This window comes from Scyliorhinus canicula, chromosome 5 (assembly GCF_902713615.1).
Source record: "Scyliorhinus canicula chromosome 5, sScyCan1.1, whole genome shotgun sequence".
Lineage (NCBI taxonomy): Eukaryota > Metazoa > Chordata > Chondrichthyes > Carcharhiniformes > Scyliorhinidae > Scyliorhinus > Scyliorhinus canicula.
The window spans coordinates 51,810,293-51,833,345 of record NC_052150.1 but is presented as its reverse complement, the minus strand read 5'-3'; the positions used below and the strand labels follow the sequence as shown (position 1 = coordinate 51,833,345).

Sequence of the window (23,053 nt, the reverse complement as noted above, 5' to 3'; positions counted from 1 at the left end):
GTGGATGGAGGCCTGGTGTGCGAAGGTTTTGGCCCTCGGTCAGGATGTCCAAGGCCTGGGGCAATCTGTGCAGGCGTTGGCTGAAGCCTAGGACAGGTTGCCCTATCACAGGCAGCCATATGCCAGAACCACCTGGACATTGCAGCAGCGCTCCTGAGCGTGGCCCAGTCACAGTGGGCCATGGCTGAGAACATCGGAGGCATTGCCCACGAGCTAGCCGACATGGAACAGACGCAGAGGGAGGTGGCCCAGTCCCAGTGGGAGATAGCACAGTCACTGGCTGATATGACACAGATCCAGAATTATATCCTTCCTGTAATGTGGTGACCAGATCTGTACACAAAATTCCAGTTGTGGCCTAACCAGCGCTTTATACAGTTCCATCGTTACATCCCTGCTTTTGTATTCTATACCTTGAGCAATAAAGGAAAGCATACGATATGCCTTCTATATCACCCTATCTACCTGTGCTGTCACTTTGTTAACATATTAGCAGGTGACCTCAACTAGCTTCAGCTGACGACCCTCAGACATCGAGTTACAAGGTCCCAGGCAGCATAGACCTTCTGATCTAAGACAGAGGGCAGGATTCTCCTTCGGCTGACGCCGGAATCAGGGAAGGGCGATTGGGCGGAGAATCGCACAAGGCGTAAATCGTGGCCAGTGCCAGGCACTTGACACAATCCATGTTCCGGTGCCTCAACAGCGGCGTCAATGGGTTCTATTTTGCATGTAAAGTAAACGCCGTTGGCATATCATTAGCGGGTCTGACCTGGTATTCTCCAGGGCTCCACGATGCTCCGCCTCCGCCAGCAGGAAGTACCGACGGCGAGTTTCACTTTTAAAAAATGTAAATCGGAAAACAGGCACTGTGGCTGATGAGGGAGAGAGATAAGGTAGGACATGTAGAGCCATGGGCTGTAGGACCTGCCACTGGCAGGCTGGCTGCAGGGCTGGATGGGGGCACCTGCCATGCTAGGCGGGCAGTAGGGAGGTGATGGGGGTGACCAGGGGATGGATCGTGGGGTCGGGGTTGGGGTTGGGGTCGGAGTGACCCGCCCCCTCCCCCGAGACCCGGGTGTTCAGGCATGGACCGCCATTGCTGCAGTGCTGCAGCCTGTAAGGCAGCCATCTTGCTACGCAACCCACTGACTGTCTTCCGAGGCCCGTGATTGCGCAGAGTGTCACTGGCTGTATGGGTGCCCACAGTAGCCCCTACAGGAGGTCCAGATGGGGTCCGTAGAGTATACCGCTGGCATGGGTAGCACCAGCCAATGGTACCCCTGGCAGCAGAGATGGGCGCCAGGGCTAGAGGCCCCCACAGTGCCGGGCACTGGCTGGGTCAGGGATGTGGAGGGCAGGGTGCCAGAGGGAACAGCCAGCCCAGCCCACTCCTTGCATTGAAGTATAAACAGTTTAACCCCACCATTTTCCCTTGCTGGACCTTGTAAAACTTTCCTTCTCCTGTAATTCCAAGTCTATCATTACATCTTCTACATCACTAGCTAAAGTTCTACCTTCATTTTCCATATCTGAGTTTGACCTATCTGATCCAACTCCTGGGATCCCATTCCTCTGCCACATTAGTTTAAATACTTGGCAGCAGAGTAGTTTGCACTATTGCTTTGTAGCGCCAGGGAGCCGAGTTCAATTCCCGCTTGGGTCACTGCCTGTGTGGAGTCTACACATTCTCCCTGTGTCTGCGTGGGTTTTCTCCAGGCACTCCGGTTTCCTCCCACAAATCCCAAAAGACGTGCTTGTTAGGTGAATTGGCCATTCTGAATACTCCCTCAGTGTACCCAAACAGGCACCTGAGTGTGCGGCGACTGGGGGATTTTCACAGTAACTTCATTGTAGTGTTAACGTAAGTCTACTTGTGACACTAATAAAGATTATTATTATTATTCCCAACAGAACTAGCAAAAGATCCCACTAGGATATTGGTTCCAGCTCTGCCTGAGTGCAACCCGTCTGGTTGATACAGGTCCCACCTGGCCCAGAACCGGCCCCAGTGCCTCAAGAATCTGAATCTCTGCCGGCTACACCATCCCTCTAACCATCCATTCATTTGATGTATCCTGCTGTTCCTACTCTCTCTAGCACGTGGAACTGGGAGAAATCCTGAGATTTGAAATTTTGAGTCCTGCATTCTTTATATCTCCTACTGAAGGGAACTGGCTATTTCTGATAGGTAAAAGGGTAATTGATTTAGCCATTTTTATGTAAATACTAAAGCCCAGTTTAAAATCCATTTTAAACTGGATTTCATCATATAACTTCAAGCATAACTTAGATTACAAAAACACACAGCTTTCAGAATTTGCAGTGGCAAAGCACAGAATCTGAAACGTCTAAAAAGCTAGCTAAAGCTTATGCAACATTATACTGAAGGTCAAATTGACATTATAGTTCATATGAGCTCTGCCATTGTTCAAATGAACAGAATCAAAGAGTTCAGCACATACCAGTTTAATAATAAGAGCAGAGTTTGCATTCCAACACACATTTAAGAATTCCAAATGCAACATTTATATTAATTTTAAAAGTTCAGTAAGATAATGTTGCACATTGATGATTGACAACTGACCATTCAACCAAATGCACTTGAGACCCATCCAAGCCAAACAGCACATTGTAGGGGTCGGGACAGATGGAGTCAGACTGCTAACATTCTCCTTAAACATAGAGGTCCGGGCAGACATTTTTCATCCAGGATCACTCTATACCTTTTTACCTTACTATTTGCTATTCTTATTTTCGTATTTTCATTTTTCCACTCTAACTCTTGAAGTCGCGCAAGCTGCTTTGCTTTAAGCAAAGAACCGTTACTGTATTTTGAAAGTTAAATCTATTGTAAACCATTAAGCCAATTATATCTCTGAAAGTCTTTTGCTAGCAAGGGCTTTATTGAGTATGCTTGATTTGTAACCACAAGAAGATCTTAGTCTCTCAATTATAATCAATAGACACAATAAAAGATTTTTATTTCACATCCGAGAAGTGTAACTTAAATTCTACTGAGTTTTGAAGCGTATACGAGACTATACTTAAACCGCATGGTAGATTCTTACACCTACCTTCCTGTACTCGGCTTGCAAGTCCTCATCTCTTAGTGTAGCTATGTCGTTGTGCCAATGTGTACCACAACCACTGGCTGTTCACCTTCATTCACTTGAATGCCCTGCAGCCGCTTCATGACATACCGGACCCTGGCACAGGGAGGCAACATACCATCCTTGACTCACGTCTGCAGCCACAGAAGAGTGTGTCTTTGCCCCTAAGTATTAAATCCCCTATTACCAGAGTCCTGCCAGTTGTTTTTCTCCCACCCATCTGAGCAGCAGAGCTATGCACGGTGCTGTGGATTTGGCTGCTGCTCCTTTCCCCTGAGAAGCCACCCTCTCCAACAGTATCCAAAGCAGTATATCTGTTTGAGAGGGGGGGGGGGGGGGGGGGGGGTGACCACAGGTGACACTACACTGCCTTCCTGAGTCTTTTACTGTTCCTGATGGTCACCCATTCCCTTTCTGCCCATGCAATTCTCACATGCCGTGTGACTTACCTCGCTAACTGTGCTATCCACAACTTCCTCAGCATCACGGATGCTCCACAGTGAGTCTACCCACAGCTCCAGCTCTGAAATCTTTTTAGCTAGAAGCTTCTGCACACATGGTCATCAGGGACGCTGGAAGTGTTCACTCATTTCCCACATTGCACATGAGGAGCATAACACAGATCTGAAGTGTCCTGCCATGAAGTCCTTCTTGATTAAGCTAGTTGCTCCCTGAAAAGAAAAATTGTTAGCTAGGGGCCTTATTTACGGTAGCTAGGAACCATGTTTCCTACGTAACACTTTTATTGTGATTGTACAGTACTAATCTATACTCCTTTTATTTATATGTTTATTTTTAGTCCCAACTAAGTTTTAAGCAATGAATTTGATGAAAAGATTGAAAGAAAAACTCACCTGGACCTACTCACCAATCATTTGCTTTGGTTGGTCCCACGCCACTTTCCGAACCAGCTTTTCTATTTATCCTTCTCCTCTCTCGCTTTTTCGAACTCTCGGCTTTGCTTGCTCTGACTTCTTCTTACCTGCTCCTTATTACAGAAATTATAACTGTACTCTATCAGCTCTTTTGATTTTCTGGTTCTGCTTTCAGAGTCACTTCTCCTTTATTCTCTAAGCTTGGTTCCCTAACTGTTGCCTCTTTCAGGAGCTTTCAGTTACATCTATTTATACACAGACCCTAATATCAGTTACTCACCGACCAATTAGCTTTCCTGTAATGTCACTGATATTTTCTTCTTGAAACCCAGCGCGTTGTTTTAACAGCTCCTTACCCTTGAGAAGGCCGTTCCGGTGCTCTCTCCTCCTGAAGGTAAGTGCAGACCCTGAGCCTCGGGCTGTCTTTATATTCTCCACACTACAAGGTGTCCCTTGCAGGTCCGGTGCTCGCTCCTCCCGAAGGTAAGATGGCTTATCTTGAGTCATGTGATCTGTAGCAGTTATTTTGTGGCTCAGCAAAAAATGCATTAAAAAAAGTAGCAAATACAATATTGATGTATTTTCATGTCTTACTGGCAGGACATTCCTCCTCTGAAGCTTCTTTTCAGAATCCTGAGAGCCACAAATTCAGTGGTTAGCACTGTCGCTTCACAAACACCAGGTTCAATTAAGAGTGACAATAAGAATTAATAGTAGAAAATAAGAAACTGGCAGATGAAATGAACAAATATTTTGCTTCTGTCTTCACAATAGAGGATACAAATAACATTCCAGTAATAGATGTCACTCGAGAGGTGAAAGGGAGAGAGGAACTTGTTGAAATTACAATCATAAGGGAAGTGGGATTGAGTTGCAGGCTGACAAAACTCCAGGACCTGATGGTCTTCATCCCAGAGTCTTAAAAGGGATGATTAATGAGGTAGTAGATGCGTTGGTGTTAATTTTCCAAAATTCACGAGATTCTGGAAAGGTTCCATCAGACTGGAAAGTAGCAAATGTGACTCTTGTACTCAAGGGAGAGGGACAGAAAACAAGAAACTATAGGCCCGTTAGCTTGACATCCATCGTAAGGAAGATGTTAGAATAAATCATCAAGGAAGTTATAGCTGGGCACTTAAAAAAACTCAAGGGCTTCAATTTTTAGGATGGTGGGGCTTGCCTCCCACCATCATAGAGTCATCAGGGAACATATCCCCACAGACTCCAACAGCCCCATTGCCATTTATGCTGTAATGAGTGTTGATTAGCATTAGGCGGGATTTCTGTCCCTCACTAGAGAGAGAGTACAGCCTGGGAAAACTGACAGTCAATCTGATTGGCCTGCAGTTCTCCAGGCCCTCCAGCACAGCGCTGCAGTGGCTGGAAGAGGTACTACACACAGCTGTTTGAGAAGTCCCAGGAACTGCAGACTCCGGTAAGTGCAAGGTGTCCCATGGGTAGGGAGAACAGGGAAGGCCTGGGGGTTCACCGGGGGGGCCATCAGAGCCTTGGAGGATAGGCAAGGATAGGGCGTGGGAGAGGTCCGAAGGTCACTGTACCTTTGTGGGGCGCTGAAGCTTAGAAAGGAGAGGATTGATTTGATTGAAGTATACAAGATCCTGAGTGGTCTTGATAAGGTGGACGTGGAAAGGATGTGTCCTCTTGTGGGTAAGTACAGAACACTGTTTTAAAATAAGGGATCGCCCTTTATGGACTGAGATGAACAAATTTATTTCTCTCGGAGAGTTCTGACACTCTGGAACTCTGCCTCAGAAGGCGGTGTTGGTGGGGTCATTGAATATTTTAAAGGCGTAGGTAGATAGATTCTTGTTAGGCAAGGGAATCAAAGGTTGTTGGTGATAGATAGGAATGTGGAATTCGAAACAAACAGGCTCAAGGGGCTGAATGGTCTACTTCTGCTCCTCTTTTGTATGTCCGTAGTAGCTAAAATAAGTATTGATTCTTAGAAGCAGAGACAGGAGAAATGATGATGGGGAATGAGGAAATGGCAGAGACGTTGAACAAATATTATGGTCCAGGTCAGACTTCCGATGGCGGCGATGTGGTGCGCAGTCGCACACCCGGTGACTCCCGCCCTTTCTGCCCAGTTCATAGGTGATTTCTTTGGAGGAAATTGATGTACATGATGGAATAAAGCCCTCTCGTTCGAATGATGTCCAGTAAAAGTAGTTCAAAGCAGAAGTCGGGCAAGGGAGTGTCATCGGAATCAGAAGTTCCTCGATCCTCAGCAAGGGGGGAACGTGGCGGCAGCTTCTGCTCAGGTGGTGGCCCCTCAGTGGACGATTGAGAAGTTGGTTAGCTTCTTTTTAAAAAAAATTTAGATTACCCAATTATTTTTTCCAATTAAGGGGCAATTTAGCGTGGCCAATCCACTTACTCTGCACATTTTTGGGTTGTGGGGGCGAAACCCACGCAGACATGGGGAGAATGTGCAAACTCCACACAGACAGTGACCCAGAGCCGGGATCGAACCTGGGACCTCAGCGCCGTGAGGCGGTTGTGCTAACCACTTGGCCACTGTGCTGCCCGTTGGTTAGCTTCTTGACCGACAAATTTAAGAAGCAGCACCGGGTGGTTGCTGAGAATCTGGAGAAGACAATGGAGGGGGCTTTGGCCCAATTCGAGCAGCCATGGACAAGATGGACTGGTGGATGGAGGTACATGGGGTGATTATTCAGGAGGTGGAGATAGCGCTCTCTGATCACAGTGATCGGATTGTCTCCTTGGAGGCAGAGGTGGTGGTGCTGGCGGAGGAGTAAAGAGTGCTAAAGGTCAAGGTTGATGATTTGGAGAACCGCTCCAGACGGCAAAACCTAAGGATCATCAGGTTACCGGAGGGCTCCAACTTCATAGACTACATGTCCAAGATGTTTGGTGGGAGAGGGAGTCTTTTAGACAACTCGTGAGTTGGACCGCGTCCACAGATCACTGAGGCAGAAGCACAGATTGGGGAGCCACCTTGGGGGAATCATAGTCAGGTTTCATCAATACCTGTCTACACCTCTTGCTGCCTTGGAAGGCGGGCAGCAAAATCAAAGACCCCTCCCACCTGGGTTTTCTCTCTTCCAACCTTTTCTATCAGGCAGAAAATACAAAAGTCTGAGAACACGCACCAGTACATTCAGAAACAGCTTCTTCCCCGCTGTTACCAGAATCCTGAATGGTTCTCTTATGGACTGAATTGATCTCTTTACGCATTTTCTCTCCTGTTGTAGCACTATATTCCGTCTGCTTCACCCGATGTCCATGTCTATGTATTTACATTGTGTATTTATCGTTATGTCCTATGTTTTTCAGGTATGGAATGATCTGCCTGGACAGTATGCAGAACAACACTTTTCACTGTACCTCAGTACACATGACAACAAATTTAAACCTAATAAGGAGCAGGTCCTGAGGTGGGCGAAGGACCATCGTGACTGTACATAGGAGGGTCATGCCATCAGAATATACCAAGATGTTGGGACAGAACTAGCGAGAAGGATTGTGGCATTTAATATTATTAATACAAGGCCAAGGCCGCAAAGTACAAGAGGAATGTGAGGTCTGTTGTGGTGTACCTGGATCGTCTTCGGGAACTTTCAAGGGCAGAGACTATTATTTTGATGCGCCGGAAGACTTTGTCAAGAAGCACCGGCTGGGGATGAATTAATGTGCTCGAGGACTATCCCCTCCTAACCATTTTGGTCAGTAAGGGCAATTTATCATGGCCAATCCACCTAACCTGCACGTCTTTGGACTGTGGGAAGAAACCGGAGCACCCGGAGGAAATCCACACAGACACAGGGAGAACATGCAGACTCTGCACAGACAGTGACTCAGCGGGGAATCGAACCTGAGACCCTGGTGCTGTGAAGCCACAGTGCTAGCCACTTGTGCTACCGTGCTGACCTTATCCTGGAATCTATTATAAAGGAAGTCTTAACAAAGCATTTAGAAAATCATAGTGTGATCAGACAAAGTCAACATGGTTTTTACGAAAAGGAAATTGAGTTTCACAAATTTATTAGTGATAGAAGATGTAACAGTACCATAGATAAAGGGGAACAAGTAAATATACTAGACTTGGATTTCCAAAAGGCACCTAAAAAGGTGCTGGTTTAGCACAGGGCTAAATCGCTGGCTTTGAAAGCAGACCAAAGCAGGCCAGCAGCACGGTTCAATTCCAGTAACAGCTTCCTCGAACAGGCGTCGGAATGTGGCGACTAGGGGCTTTTCACAGTAACTTCATTTGAAGCCTACTTGTGACAATAAGCGATTTTCATTTCATTTCAAAAGGTGTCACACAAAAGGTTAATATGGATGAACATCAAGTTAGTAACAAGACGTAAAGAGTGGGGTAAAGTCGGCATTTTCAAGTTGGCAGGCTGTAGCTCGTGGAGTGCTGCAAGAATCAGTACTGGAGCCTCAGCTATTTACAATCTAAATTAATGACATGGATTAAGAGACTAAGTTTGCTGATGATACAAAGTTAACTGAGAATGTAAACTGTGTGGAGAACCCAGAGGCTGAAAACAGATGAAGACAGGTTAAATGATTGGGCAACTATAAGACACAGGAGCACAATTAGGCCACTCAGCCCATCGAGTCTGCTCTGCCATTCAATCATGGATGATATTGTTTTCATCACCATTCTCCTGCCTTCTCCCCAAAATCCCTCATCCCAAAGTGGCAGATGCAAGTATAATGGGAATGTGAGATTATTCACTTTGGTAATAAGATTAGAAAAGCAGAACATTTGTTCAAACGCAGCAAGTTTTAACTACTGATATTCAGAAGATTAAGGCACACAGTTAGTATGTAAGTATGGCAAGCAATTAGGATGTCATGTTGACCTTTAATGTAAGGGGATTGGAGTTCAAGGCTAAGACGGTCTTGCTACAGATGTAAGGGACTTTTGTGATATCAAAGTACTGGAATACGGTGTGCGGCTTCAGTTTCCATATGTAAGGAAGGACATACCTGTCTTAGAGGCGGCACAGTAAACATTAACGGGATTGTTTCCTGGGATGAGAGGAGTGTCCTATGATGGGAAGCTGAATAAATTGGATCTGTACATTGTTTAAGACTGAGATGAGGTGAAATATCTTCACTCAAAGCATGATGAATCCTTGGAGGGCAGCACGGTGGCACAGTGGGTTAGCCCTGCAGCCTCATGGTGCTGAGGTCCCAGGTTCGATCCCGGCTCTGGGTCACTGTCAGTGTGGAGTCTGCACATTCTCCCTGTGTTTGCGTGGGTTTTGCCCCCACAACCCAAAAACAAATGTGCAGGCTAGGTGGATTGGCCACGCTAAATTGCCCCTTAATTGGAAAAAATGAATTGGGTACTCTAAATTTTTTTTTAAATGAATCCTTGGAATTCTCTTCCCAAGAGGGTTGTGGATGCTCCATTGTTGAGAATATTTAAAGTAGATAAACTGATTTTTGGTTGCTCAGGAATGAAGAGTTATGGGATTGGGCAGGAATGATTTTTAAAAATATATTCTTTGACAGGAAATGGGTGGAGGTTGTTGGTTCGGCCAAATTTATTGCCCATCCCTAAAGTGAGTCAAAAGATCAGCCATGATGTTTACCTCGTGGGGAAATATAAACCGAGTGGGCACAGCTTAAAAATAAGGGTTGACCTATTTAAGACTGAGATGAGGAGGAATTTCTTCTCTTATTAGTCTTTACAATTCTTGCCCCCCAGAGAGCACTGGATCATTTAATGCATTCAGTGCCGAGTCAGATTTAGGTGTCAAGGTTATGGGTGGCAGGCAGAAAAATGGAGTTAAGGCTTCAATCAGATCAGCCATGATCTTATTGAATGGTAGAGAAGGCTCAAGGGGTCGCATGGACTACTCCTGTTCTACCCTTCTAGCAGTCATGAATACACAGCAACATTTATTCATATCATATTAACTACTTTCCTTTTTCTCCATTTTTCATGTTACATGTTCACTGCTTCATAACAACCATCATTTTTGGACTGAGACAGGTGGCCTTTCAGCCACATGTCCAGCTGTTAACCTTCCCCATTTATCTCGGCTCGGGAACAGCACCAATGGTTTGCATGTACTGTTGGCTGAATTCTCTCATAACCAAAGTCCTGGACTGGGACTTAAACCCAGGATATCCAGCTCAGAAGCAGGAGAGCTACCCACTGAGCTATCCTAGCTCCCTCCACATGAACTACCAATTAATCTAAATTTTCTTTGAAAAATGTCACAATACTGGCTTATTTGGACAAAACAAATGTTGCAATAATTTAGAAAGCTAAGGCACAACTTTTAAGAGCCAGTTTTACCGTAGCTGATTTGGGGATTGTTAATGTTGACACTAGAAACAAAGATAAAACTAGTTTCAATTCCCTCACTTTGAGCAGAATATTCAACGTTTAAAAATTTGCATTAATAGCTACTAAGATAAAATGATGCTTTGGTAGAACCATGTCAAGGTCGCACAAACATGTAGGAACAGTAACAATGCCAATAATATAAAGAAAGAAAAAACAGAATCAACCAATTAAAACCAAAGGACTGCTATATTTTCCTGAAAATATCACGATGCATATATTTTGTGTCCAGTATTCATTAAGAATTTGAACACAACTGCATACTTGATTTACCTGCAACTTCTCACGGAAATATAATTGGTTGGACAATTAATTTCATAATGCTCAAACAGCTGTGTATCATAACCTTTCGGTCATCAGTAGAATATCAAAATTGAAACGCATGTCAAGTAGCAATATTCTCTCAGACAGCAATTAAATTTTAAACAGAAAAGTATGAGGATAATCAAGTTGTAGCTTTGGATTCTCAGTCGTTTATTATTTTAGACTCAGGGATAACAAAGAATTATTAGTTGATGGAGGTTGGGTGTGGAAAACGTGTCAAGTTATATTAGGAAGGTCAATGACTCCAACGAATGATGAGAGTTGAGCAGTTCCATTTTATTATACCTTGCCTGTCTGGTACAAGAAAATTAATAAGTTGTGACAAACATGTACAGTGTATATGGTTTCAAGTTCTGTGATATCAGCATTATTTTCCGATTAAAGTAAACAATCTATTAGTTTATAGAAGTTTCAGAAGAAGTTGTATGAAACAGATTCTAGCCACTTCTAATAAAAACAAATCATGTTTTGGTGTTACACAAAATGTGGGTATTCATGAACCAAAGATAATACTAGTCTTTAGAATATTTGGCAGCACGGTAGCATGGTGGTTAGCACAATTGCTTCACAGCTCCAGGGTCCCAGGTTTGATTCCCGGCTTGGGTCACTGTCTGTGCGGAGTCTGCACGTTCTCCCCGTGTCTGCGTGGCTTTCCTCCGGGTGCTCCGGTTTCCTCCCACAGTCCAAAGATGTGCAGGTTAGGTGGATTGGCAATGCTAAATTGCCCTTAGTGTCCAAAATTGCCCTTAGTGTTGGGTGGGTTATGGGGATAGGGTGGAGGTGTGGGCTTGGGTAGGGTGGTCTTTCCAAGAGTTGGTGCAGACTCGATGGGCCGAATGGCCTCCTGCACTGTAAATTCTATGAAAGTCTATGAATTACTATTCCTGATAGAAATAGTGGATAAGCACAAAGGGTAGAAACATTATCTTAGAATTCATGCAAGAATTCTAATTTGGGGCGCGGTCAATTCCAGCACTCCTTGACCCGGAGTCACAACACAATTAAATTAACAAATAATTCTTAAAAACATATCCAAAGTTTTTGGCCCTTGGCTACCCAATAATTACAGTAACCAGGTTGTAAATTTAAACACAATTACTTTTCATTAATAACAAGAACTATAATGAAATATGCAGTAAATACATTTGGTTAACTGTCATCTAATGCCAATTCCTCACTTTAATTTACGCCACCCTCTTTTTTATATATATATATATATATATATAATACACACACACACACACAACAAACATGAAGGGGATAAAAAGTCTTTGTTTCTGATGGTGTTTCTAGCACAAGGTCTTTCAAACCAGGCTTCCAGGTCCAGACTTCTGCTTTCCAGTCTGTAATAGTTTTCACTGTAGATTCATTTAAGTCTCTGTAGTTTCAGAAATACAGCATCTCACATCATTTCTGTAAAGAACACAATGGGAGAGAGAGCAGGTCCTTTTCTGTGTCCAGGTCTCAACTATGAGCTGCTTCGGTCTCTGAAAATCATTCCATTGGGGTAGGATCCAATCAACACCTGTTACCTGGCAGAATACAGCCTTTTGGCTAATTCATTGGGCACCAGCCAAACAACTGAAATGACTCCCACCCCATCTCTCGGGTGCCTCAGGGTCTGTGTTCTTTTATCCAAAGCTTGCACCATATACTATCAACTTCTTGAATTCCTCATTCTCTCCTGTTTGACTTAAAGATACATATCCATTAAGTGTCCATGAATCAAAAATGATAATGGCAGAAATAAAGGGGAGATAAGGGAATCAACATGAAGGACCCTTACAATCCACATATTGTTAAATCTCCCCCACCCTCTTAAGACACCCCTAAAAACCTATCAGCAGTTTTTGATCATCTGCTCAAATATCTTATCTGGCCCAATGCCAAATTATGTTTGGTAAAGGTCCTGTGAAACACTTTTGGGGTTTTTATTACCTTCGGCACGGTGGGGTTTGATTCTGACCTCGGGTTACTGTCTGCGCGGAGTCTGCACTTTCTCCCAGTGTCTGCGTGGGCTTCCTCTGGGTGCTCCACTTTCGTCCCACAGTCCAAAGATGTGCAGGTTAGGAGGATTGGCAATGCTCAAAAAATTGTCCCTCAGCGTCCAAATGTTTGGATGCTGGGTTTGCGGATTTAGCTTAAGATCCTCTTTCAGAGGACAGCAAGAAGTCTTACAACACCAGGTTAAAGTCCAACAAGTGTGTTTCAAACACGAGCTTTCAGAGCACTGCTCCTTCCTCTTTCAGAGGGTCAATGTGGACTCAAAGGGCCGAACGGCATTTGAATGCACCGCAGGGATGCTACGATTCAAGGCGCTATCTAAATGCAAGTCGTTGCTGTGGTGGGCAAGGGCACATTTCAAGGCAAAAATATTCAGCAGCCAAGCGAACATCGGAATTGATGGCTCTGCGGGCTGGGCACCCGCACAATAGTTCCTCATTCACCTCATTGAACGAACAGGCCACGCGATCAACTGCCGCTGCTCTCCGGGCGCGTCAGGAGAGGGTCCCGGGGTGTGTGGGCGTGGCCGGATGTGCGCGTGGGGTAGGCCCGCCCCCTTTCTCGCGCGAGGCCGGACTGTCAATTAGTTAGTCAGGTGCTGCTGCTCCGGGATGGCGGGTTCAAGGCGGCTCAGTTCCGCGCTGGGGCAGCGCTAGGAGCTGGAAAGATGTTTGAGAATTTCAAAGAGCGGCTGCTGAGTGCGCAGCAGGATCTCAGCAGCGGGTAGGAAAGGAAGCGGCAGGCATGCCGACCGGCCGGGTTGTGTCCGAGAGAGGCAGGCCCAGGGTCAGAATCAGGGCTGGGGACTCCCCTTCGCAACGGGAGGGAGACTTAAACCGGTCTCAGTCGGATTGCTGCTGAGTTTTTATATGCAATTCAAATTAAATCGGTGACAGCCAGTCGCCATGACTCTGAACCTGCAGATACAAGTGTCTGTGTCAGTTGCGAAATTCGCCCACTTTCTATAAGTTTGAAACAAGTTTCAGTCTCATCAGAAAAACAACTTGGTTTTCAGTGTAATTGCAAATATCTGGCAAGGGTCCATGCACATTTAAAAAGTTAAATCTTTAGAAACCTGAATTGCCGAGCTACATTTCCTGTGGGTTTTGTGAATCTTGAGTTGAAAACCCTGTGATAGTCATGTGAGAGCAGAGCTGTTGGGACAAGCTTCTCCTTCGGCTAACTGCTCGGCCCGTGGGTCAAACTCGAAAACTGCTAGGAAACTACATGCTCCTGACATTTGACCAAACTTCTTCCTGTTGAGTGCTGAAGGTGTGTGAGCTGCCAAGCACGATTTATTTCCCGCTGGGCAGAAACTTCCCTGTGACGACTTGCGTGGTTAAATTTACTGCCCAAGTTTCCATCTTTCAACCAACGCAGTAAAATATGTTGTTATGATGTGTGGGCTACTGACAGCACTGGACCATGCACCCAAATCCGATTTAAACAAAGTCAGCTATTCCCCCCCCCCCCCCTCCATGAAGAAATATAATCAAAAAATGAATTCTGTGAGAACTTGGAAATTGAGGTGCAAAATGTTTGAAGACAGCAATTTGGTATGTGCAGAAAGCACACAATATCCTCTAAATGGCCATGAAAACTCGTATCAAGTTGAATATTACTGGCTCAAAGTTTGGTTACAGCCAGTGGCGTGAACTTCTGTTCTGTGGCTGATCTACTGTACATATTGATACTCCCATGGGCCTTGTGCTCGAACCTTTCAAAGAAAACAGTGCAATATTTGTGCATTAATTCACTTGTTTGACCTGTAAATAGTATTTGTGTACCATTAGGAATTTCTAACTCAGTTTGCTAGTTCCCTTTACAACTGTTTTCTTAGCGAATCACACGTATGTCATGAAAGGGAAAAATAGCTGCAAACCTGAGGCATGAAATCAAACCCGCTTCTAGTGCTGTTTTAACATTTGTTCTGATATCTGCATCTATTATATATTAAATGCTTGCTTGTCTTTAATTTCAGTTTAAAGACACTGAGTGACAAATCTAAAGAAGTAAAAACTAAGAAGCCAAGGTAATCATTAATTCTGCCAACCACTTTTTTAATAGAGTAACTAGCTTTTTTTGAATTTGAAAGCAGTCAGTGGCAATTAATATTTGGCAGAGATTGTAAGGTATCATTTTATCCACGTGAGAAAATTCTAATACTTTGAATATTTGTGGAGTGGAAAATTGTTTTGACATTGAACACAAGGCATTTGAATACAAGCTACATTTACAATCATTTACAATCATTCCACACATTTCTGCAAGCTGTGGCAGTTTTCCAGAACAAGAAATCAGCAACAGGCATTTTACGGCATCATTCCAAAGTTTGCAAAACAGAATGGAAACATATTCCTTAGAGCTTTAATGTATTGTAAATATTGGAATGCCTGTTTGTGATTGTAGCAGCAGGTCCACATAACAATGGTTCCAACTCAGTTCAGTTATTTTCCCACTATGGAAGGATGGCAGTTGGCACAGTGGTGAGCACTGCTGCAATCACAGCACCAGGGGCCCAGGTTAATTTCCAGCCTTCTCTGCTTGGGTTTCCTCTGGGTGCTGCGGTTTCCTCCCACAGTTGAAAGATGTACAGGTTATGTGGAATGGCCAAGCCAAATTGCCCCTCTGTGTCCAACGGTTAGGTGGGGTTGTGAGGATAGGACAGGGAGTAGCCCTAGGTACGGCGCTCCTTCGGAGAGTCAGTGCAGATTTGATGGGCTGAATGGCCGCTTCCTGCACTGTAGGGATTCTAGGACTTGTTCAGTTTGTACAGCATAGCTGGAAGCATATGGAAGGATTCAGTGTTTGTATAGAAATGTGTTTAGTCTTTATTTTTATGGGCTGGTAAGAAGGATTCTTGACGTACTTTTGATTATAAAAGGTTTGCTGCGGCATTATATAGTGTGTTCAACTTTTATCTTTTGTTTACCGATAATCTGCCTCTCTGCTGCTGCCTTCCCTTCTAGTTCACTGAATCACTTTGATGGGGCTCCACCCTGTTCTAAACTCTGTCCTTTCTTAGGTTTTCTTCTGTCTCCCATCATGTGCTCTCTGAGCTCGCTCTATCTATGAGATTCCCTACATTCTATCCCTACCAAAATGCTGATCATCCAATTTCCTTTCCTGGTCCCAGTTTTAGCTGACATTGTACTTGTGGATGTTGTTTCTTTTTTGTCAGTGAGGCTGAGGAAACTGATGACAGTCTTGAAAGGAAGTCAGACAATATCTAAAGAGAAGAACCATTTACAAAGTTAGCTAACACGGGAGCCAGAAATAAAAGTTGAGTGATCAATTCAGCGAGATTGTGGTCAAGTGAACATGAAGTGACTTTCATGGATTAGATGAGCATGGAGAGTTCACGAGGGGTGATTTGATAACAATTGGAGATGTGTGGGTTTAAGACTTAGGCTTGGAAAACATTAGGGGAAGCTTGGCTTGCTGGGCAAGAACAAGAGTCGCAGCAGCAGAAACAGTTGAGTTGCTGGTCCCAGTCTTGATGATAATAACTCCATATACTCGTTGGAGGTGGAGGGCGCAGGAAAAAGGACCTAACAGAATTATTGATAGTGGAGAGGCCAGACATTATCTTGATTCTGGAATACTGTGTAGTTTTTGGCAGAAGAAAGTGCCATCCAAGAGCACTTGATATGATCCAACTAAGATGGCAATGGGTGTTAATATAATGCCTTTGTCTTTCAGGATTCTAGTTCTTAGCTTTACGAACCTGTGTGAACTTTTCTTTATTATATTCCAGGAACTCAAATTATTTTTATAACTGTCTTTATCTTCAAAAGCAAGGAATTTTACAGTTGTGATTTTGCTTTTCTTTGAAGTATCCCAACATTTCTGATTTGTTTTCACAGCAGCACAGATAGTTTGCCAAAGTTTACTGCAGGAGCTGAGTTACTAAGCAGGTAAGGATAGTTAACCTTGTCTGATGTTTGAAATGTTGTAAAATCTACAGTATACGATTATATCACTGTGCAATTTTATTAGTACAAAATGTTATGCTTCTTGTGTAATAAGTGGAAAGACCATATAGAGTTTTTATAATGTTAAACACAGCAAAGATAAAGGTTGGAACGCCCACGTTCAGAGCCCTCTGGATATCAGGGAACATAAATGGTATGATAAAACAATAAAGGGAAGCTCATGTCGGATACAGAGAATGCAATACTGGAGAACACCTGGAGAAGTATAGAAAGTGAGGCGTGAAATCAAAAAATAAATTAGGAAAGCAAAGAGAGGCCTTGAAATAATATTGCAACGAAAATCAAGGAAAAACCTGAAGTTGTTTTATAAATGCATAAAGAGTGTCTTTTTTAAAATTGTTTTATTCTCCACATTTTCAACATTTTGATCCAATAAACACCAAAAGAAAAACAAATAAAAAAGAACAACCACAATAACAATCCCTAGAAACAGCATCCCCCTCCATATACAACCCAGTACATCCATTCGTGCATTCCTGATAAAAGTTAACAATCAAACAATGAACAAGCAACAATACAACAATAACAAACCCAACTCCCACTCCCTCCAATGTTCAATGGCAACCAGTTCCCAAAAGTGCATAATAAATAGTCCCAATTAATTTTAGAACCCCATCTTCATCCCCCTCAGCTCAAATTTCACCTTCTCAAGGGTCAGAAATTCAAGTGGGTCCCCGTCCGCCACACCGAGGCACAGGGTGGAGAAGTTGACCTCCACCCCAACAGGACCCGCCTCCGAACAATCAGCGAGGTGAAGGCTGAAACACCTTCCCCCACACCCGCCTGCAGCTCGGGCCGGTCTGACACCCCGAAAATGGCTTCTGGAGGACCTCGTTCCAAATTCACATGTACTACCCCTCCCTCCAATACCTCGCCAGCTTCGGACAGGATCAAAACATAGGTACATGGCTTGTGGACCCCTCCCACAACGTTCACTCCTCCACTCCTACAAAGAATCGGCTCATCATCGCAATCGTGAGGTGCACCCTATATAAACCTTAAGCTGTATCAGCCCCAACCTTGCGCATGAGGTTGAGGCATTCCCCCTCTGGAGTACCTCACACCACAACCGTCTTCCATAACCTCCCCAACTCTTCCTCCCGCTTGGCTTTAATCCCCTCCACTGGTCCACCCTTCCCAATTCCCCCATAAGCCCAGTCAGTGCCTTCGCCCTTCCTCCCCTATTCGGCAAATGAGTGAGGCTGCTACCGATCCATCCTTGGATCTTGTACCAAATCCCAGTCCCCTCCCACTATTAGCTCATGCGAATCCAAGTCCGGAATGGCCCTAAGCACCTTCCTCACAAATCCTGCATCATCCCATTTAGGGCCATACACACTTGGAACGCCACCAACTGCCCCTCCAACACCCCTGTTACTATTACATATATACCCCCCTTGTTCACTCCCACTTTCTTCATCTGGAACCTCACTCTTTTCCCCACCAAAACTGTAAATCCCCGAGCCCTACTGTCGAACCCTGAGTGAAATACTTGGATCATCCATCTCTTCCTAAGCCTCAACTAACCTTTCACCTTCAAGTGAGTCTCTTGTGACACCTTCGACCTCTTCACCCCCCAACCCCTCACATCCCACGTAACTATTTTGATCAGATCTGCCATCATCATAAAAAATGGAACTATGTGCAATCATCCATCCCCTCTACCCTCAGTCCACGACCAATCCTCAGTCCCATTTCTCTTTTCTTACCCAGTCCTTCTGCCTTCACAAATACCTCTGCAGCCACCATCTCAAAATAAAAGTCTTTGGAGTTGTCGGTCACCCTCAACATCACTGGATACATAATGCCAAACCACACACCGCTGTTATACAGTGCCGTCTTCACTCAACCGAAGGTCATCTGCCTTCTTGGAAACTACACTGTTAAGTCCTGGTATATGCATATACCAGCTTCAGCCCACTGCACCTCTTGCTTCTGTTTCACCCAACTCAGGACTGTCTCCTTCACATGGTACATGTGAAAGCACACAATTACCGCATTTGGTGGCTCATTCGCCTTTGGATTAGACCTCAAGGACCGATGAGCCCGATCCAGTTCGTACCAGGAGGGGTCTTCTCTTCTCCCCCCCCCCCCCCCCCCCCCCCCCCCCCCCCCCCCCCAAACAGCTCTGCAAATATCTTGGCAAAGTAATTCTTTGGCCTCGAGCCCTCTACCCTTTCGAGAAGTCCCATGGTTTTCAAATTTTGCCGCCTACATCTATTTTCAAGGTGTTCCGCCATTACTCTCAGACCTTTGTTTGCCTCCACTGCCCTTTGCAGCTCCTCACCCATCAAGTTGAGCTGATCGCTGTCTTGCGACACGGTCTCTTCCACCCCCCCTTCAGTTTCTCACCCTGCTCCCGCACCTTGGCTGATGTTTTCGAAACCACGGCCTTCACCGGAGCAATCGCCTCCTCCACCAGTACTTTTACTGCCGCCATCGTCTCCATCCTCATCATCTCCCATGTGCTTTGCGGACTGCTTCTCGAATTCCACGACTATCACCTCGTTCATCTTTTCTGCTGTGAACCATGCGGCCCCACCCTGCGACTCAGACTCCATCATCTTTCCAGTTGCCAAGCTCCCTGTCGCTTGGCGGTGAACCTTGAAATGAAATGAAAATCGCTTATTGTCACAAGTAGGCATCGAATGAAGTTACTGTGAAAAGCCCATAGTCGCCACATTCCGGCACCTGTTCGGGGAGGCCAGTACGGGAATTGAACCATGGTGCTGGCCTGCCTTGGTCTGCTTTCAAAGCCAGCGACTTAGCCCTGTGCTAAACCAGCCCCGCCTTCACTCGCCCCCTTCTTCATGGCGGCTTTCTTTTGGTTTTTGGACATCCTCCTCCTTCCTTGTGCCTTCCTGCACGTATTTATTGAAAAATTGCCACTGGAACCAGGCATAAAATTCCTAAAATTCAACCGTTGAGCAGGAGTCACCTAACTTGCGACTTCCTCCTACATGCCGCCACCGGAACTCCCATGCATAAAGAATGTCATGAACTCATTGATGTTATTTGCGAGGGCATCCCAACATGGAACACTGGTTCGTTTAAGTGTGAGAAAACAAGTGAAACCCCAGTGAGAATAAATAGCTCTGTCGTCTGATAATTATTAAAGACTGTATTAAACTACAGAAAAAACAAATGCACACAAACCAGACTACTCTACTCTCACGCAATTTAAGATGTATGAATTTTTAAACAGTTTCTACAGAGTGTACTCCTTGTTACACCATATATCTATGATACCTTAACTCTAAGACTTCTCCCTGATCCCCAAACAACATCCAAATTGAATAACCAGCTGTAATTACCACTACAGGGATGATACTCTCATCCGGGAACCTTTTTTCTGGTACAGCAAAGTTATTTTATAACTGCTGTTCCAAATGTTTTCTGCACTGCCTTGGCTCTAAGACTTCAAAGCTTGTTTGCTGTAAACTTCTTCAGGCTTGGTAGCTGGAAACTAGACTGTCTGCTTTTTGAAACTGTTAGATGGTAACTGGCTCCCTGGCATTTCAGGGTCTGGGCAATTATACCCTTGTTCTTTGATTATGCCTTCTGTGTATTTGGCTGTCTGCCCACATCAAAACTTCCTTGACCATACATTATATCTCGGGGACCTTCACAATCGTCTATCATCTGCTTCTCCTCCATAAACCGTTCACACATGATTATTATCTAAACTGTTGTTCCAAACTCACCACTGGGCAACACACAATTGCCCTTTGAATACTGTCTATGCTGTCTTCAGGCAGATTCATGACATGCCCCTCCCTTTATAAAAGATTAAATGTCTTAATTTGAGAGAAATTTCATTTCTTAACCCTTCTCTTTTTAGTTCCAACTTATCAAGTATTACAAAATTCAAAAGCATGCATTAACAGAGAAAAATATCCTAGCAAGTTACCCACTGTTCTCTAAAGTCTCTTTTATACTTGGGATAAAGTGATTGCAATGATGTGTTCTCTCCCGGCTACATGAAAGATTTTTAAGTTACATAGTTGCAACAGGAAATTCTCATGGGAATACGGAATTATCTGATCTTAAAATTTCTGCAGAAATTTTGAAACGGTTATGGTCCTATCTGATTGTCTCTGCTGGGTTGCTGGCAATATAAATCTCAATGCTGTAACACCAGTTCCAGATTAAAGACTCTTTTCTGGTTTTGGGTTCCAGGAAATCCCACATAGCCTGCATTTTTGCATCTCGTGGTGCCATTTTTAAAACATTTTTTCAGAGTACTTAATTCATTTTTTCCAATTAAGGGACAATTTAGCGTGGCCAATCCACCTACCCTGCACATCCTTGGGTTGTGGGGACGAAACCCACGCAAACACGGGGAGAATGTGCCTCGTGGTGCCATTTGACCATGTCCCACTGTGCGTCCCAGATATGAAAGTTTGGGTCTCAGAAAATTGACTCGTCATTCAGTTCCTCACAAGATTGCCTTCTATGCGTTCAAACTGTTCCTTTATGTGGTGTAGGTTCTCTTCCCACTTCTGGCTGAACACTATGTAATTTCTGTACACAGCACAGTGACTCCATCCTTGAATCACTGTGTTTGTGAGCCTTTGAACAGTTGCCAGGGAGTTCTTCCTCTCAAGCGCCAAACGTTTGATTGATTAAAGTCCTCAGGAGCGTCATGCAAACCGCCTTCATCTTCCCATTCAGAGTCACGTGCCGTAGCCCTTTAGCAAGGGTATGTGGGTGATAAATTGTGACCGTCCAATGCTTTTCAATGCCACCTTCCAAACGTGGAGTGCAAAACTAGTCTCTCTGGGCTGTGGCATTCTCCCGCTTGTAGTCCATGCATAGTCTCCAGGTTCCATTCGGTTTGGGCACCACGACTATAGGGGAGCTCTAATCACTGGAACTCAATTCAGTGAGGTCTGTCCTGAGCATATACTCAATTACCTCTATATCTGCAATAACTTAGTTGCATTTAACCTTATGGATGTCCAAACATGTGCAGGTCAGGTGGATTGGCCATGGTAAATTGCCCTTGGTGTCCAAAAAGGTTGGGTGGGGTTACGGGGATGGGGGTGGATTGTTGGCTTGGGTGGGGTGCTCTTTCCGGGGGCCGGTGCAGACTCAATGGGCCGAATAGCCTCCTTCTGCACTGTAGATTCTATGATTCTATGTTGTTTGAGTGGAATGTCCCCCACATCTGTGGCATGCATTGCTAACCCCATTTTACCTAGTTTACTCATGCCAATACATTGATAGGACTGCAGTAACTCTCAGTTTGCTCCGGCTCTTATTTGGGAGATGATGTAACCATTGGTTTAAGTTGTCCAGTGCTTCCTTGTCCAAATGAATTATAGGGAAATCACTGTCAGATTTTGACCCCTCTGCTTCCCCCCCGCTTCATTACTAACAAGACCTACTGCTTGTTCTCATCTCCTCTAACCCAAGACTTTTTTAACATGTTCACTTGACACGCTGTGAATTATGTCTATCTGGGGTGCGTACCAGTTAGTTTTCCTCACTCGGTGTACCTCAGCCCACTGAATGTAGCTTCCAGGGGTGTGCCTGACACAGTTAACAACACAGGCACTCTTCCTCAAGTTATAGAATTCTGAGCCTGGGCCTTATCAGTCCTGGTTTTTGCTCCCTGCTGGGGGTCTTTAATACTTTACTATTGAGTCAGACTGCTGCAATGCAATCAACCTCTGCATTCAACCTCTTGCAGACCTGATGGGCTGAAAGGCCTCCTGCACTGTATGTTCTATGTTCTAAAATAAAGGCAAGACGTAAAAGCAAACAAACAATCCCTCCCAAGGTCCGAACAAGGAGACCCACCCCTTATCCCTTAATAACTGTAAACCGGCCTTAAGCCAAAAACGGAAAAAGAAAAACGAACACCAAAAATGAAGTTTTTCGCAACATAGTGCATCCACTCCACTTCTCCTCCATCAAAGTTCAACATCCTCCTCCTGCCAGTCCTTTCTGCTTCATGAAGCCCACTGCCTCCTCTGCTGATCTAAAGTACAACTCTCAGCCCCCATAGGTCACCCATTGGTGAGCAGGATACAGTAGTCCGAACTTTACGCCCTTATATAGGGCCGACTTGACCTTATTAAAGCTCGCCTTCCTCTTTGCCAGCTCCACCAACCTTTCACAGAGTCTCTCAGCCACCCCCTCACCGAGCCATTCCCCCAGCCCCTCCGCCAGGTCCTCCGCCGCCGCCCCCTATCGGTCCGGGGAGTCTCGTCCGCCGCCCCAATCGCCCAGTCCTCCTTCCGCCGCCCCCAGTCGCCGGAGTCTCCCCGTCGCCGAGTCTCTCCGCCGCCCCCACTACGACCGAGTCTCTCCGCCGCCCCCCTCGCCGAGTCTCTCCGCCGCCCCGTCGCCCAGTCTCTCTCCGCCGCCCCCCTCGCCGAG

The 23,053-nt window shown here is 45.0% G+C and overlaps 1 protein-coding gene and 1 long non-coding RNA gene across 4 annotated transcripts in view; one reads left to right on the top strand and one right to left on the bottom strand.

The window, feature by feature from the left end:
* Positions 1-11,873: 11,873 nt before the first annotated feature.
* Positions 11,874-13,188, bottom strand: LOC119965977. Its single transcript, XR_005460649.1, has 2 exons — positions 12,606-13,188; positions 11,874-12,359 (listed from the first exon to the last, which is right to left on the bottom strand). It is a non-coding gene; the product is annotated as an uncharacterized LOC119965977 (long non-coding RNA).
* A 33-nt stretch (positions 13,189-13,221) lies between these two features.
* dtnbp1a (dystrobrevin binding protein 1a) overlaps positions 13,222-23,053 on the top strand; it is a 335,730-nt gene continuing 325,898 nt past the window's right edge. For all 3 annotated transcript variants that reach the window (XM_038797049.1, XM_038797048.1, XM_038797047.1), the window contains exons 1-3: positions 13,222-13,394; positions 14,653-14,703; positions 16,538-16,588. In XM_038797049.1, coding sequence (XP_038652977.1) covers positions 13,339-13,394; positions 14,653-14,703; positions 16,538-16,588 — 158 coding nt within the window. In that variant the 5' untranslated portion in view covers positions 13,222-13,338. The remainder of the gene's footprint in view (positions 13,395-14,652; positions 14,704-16,537; positions 16,589-23,053) is intronic.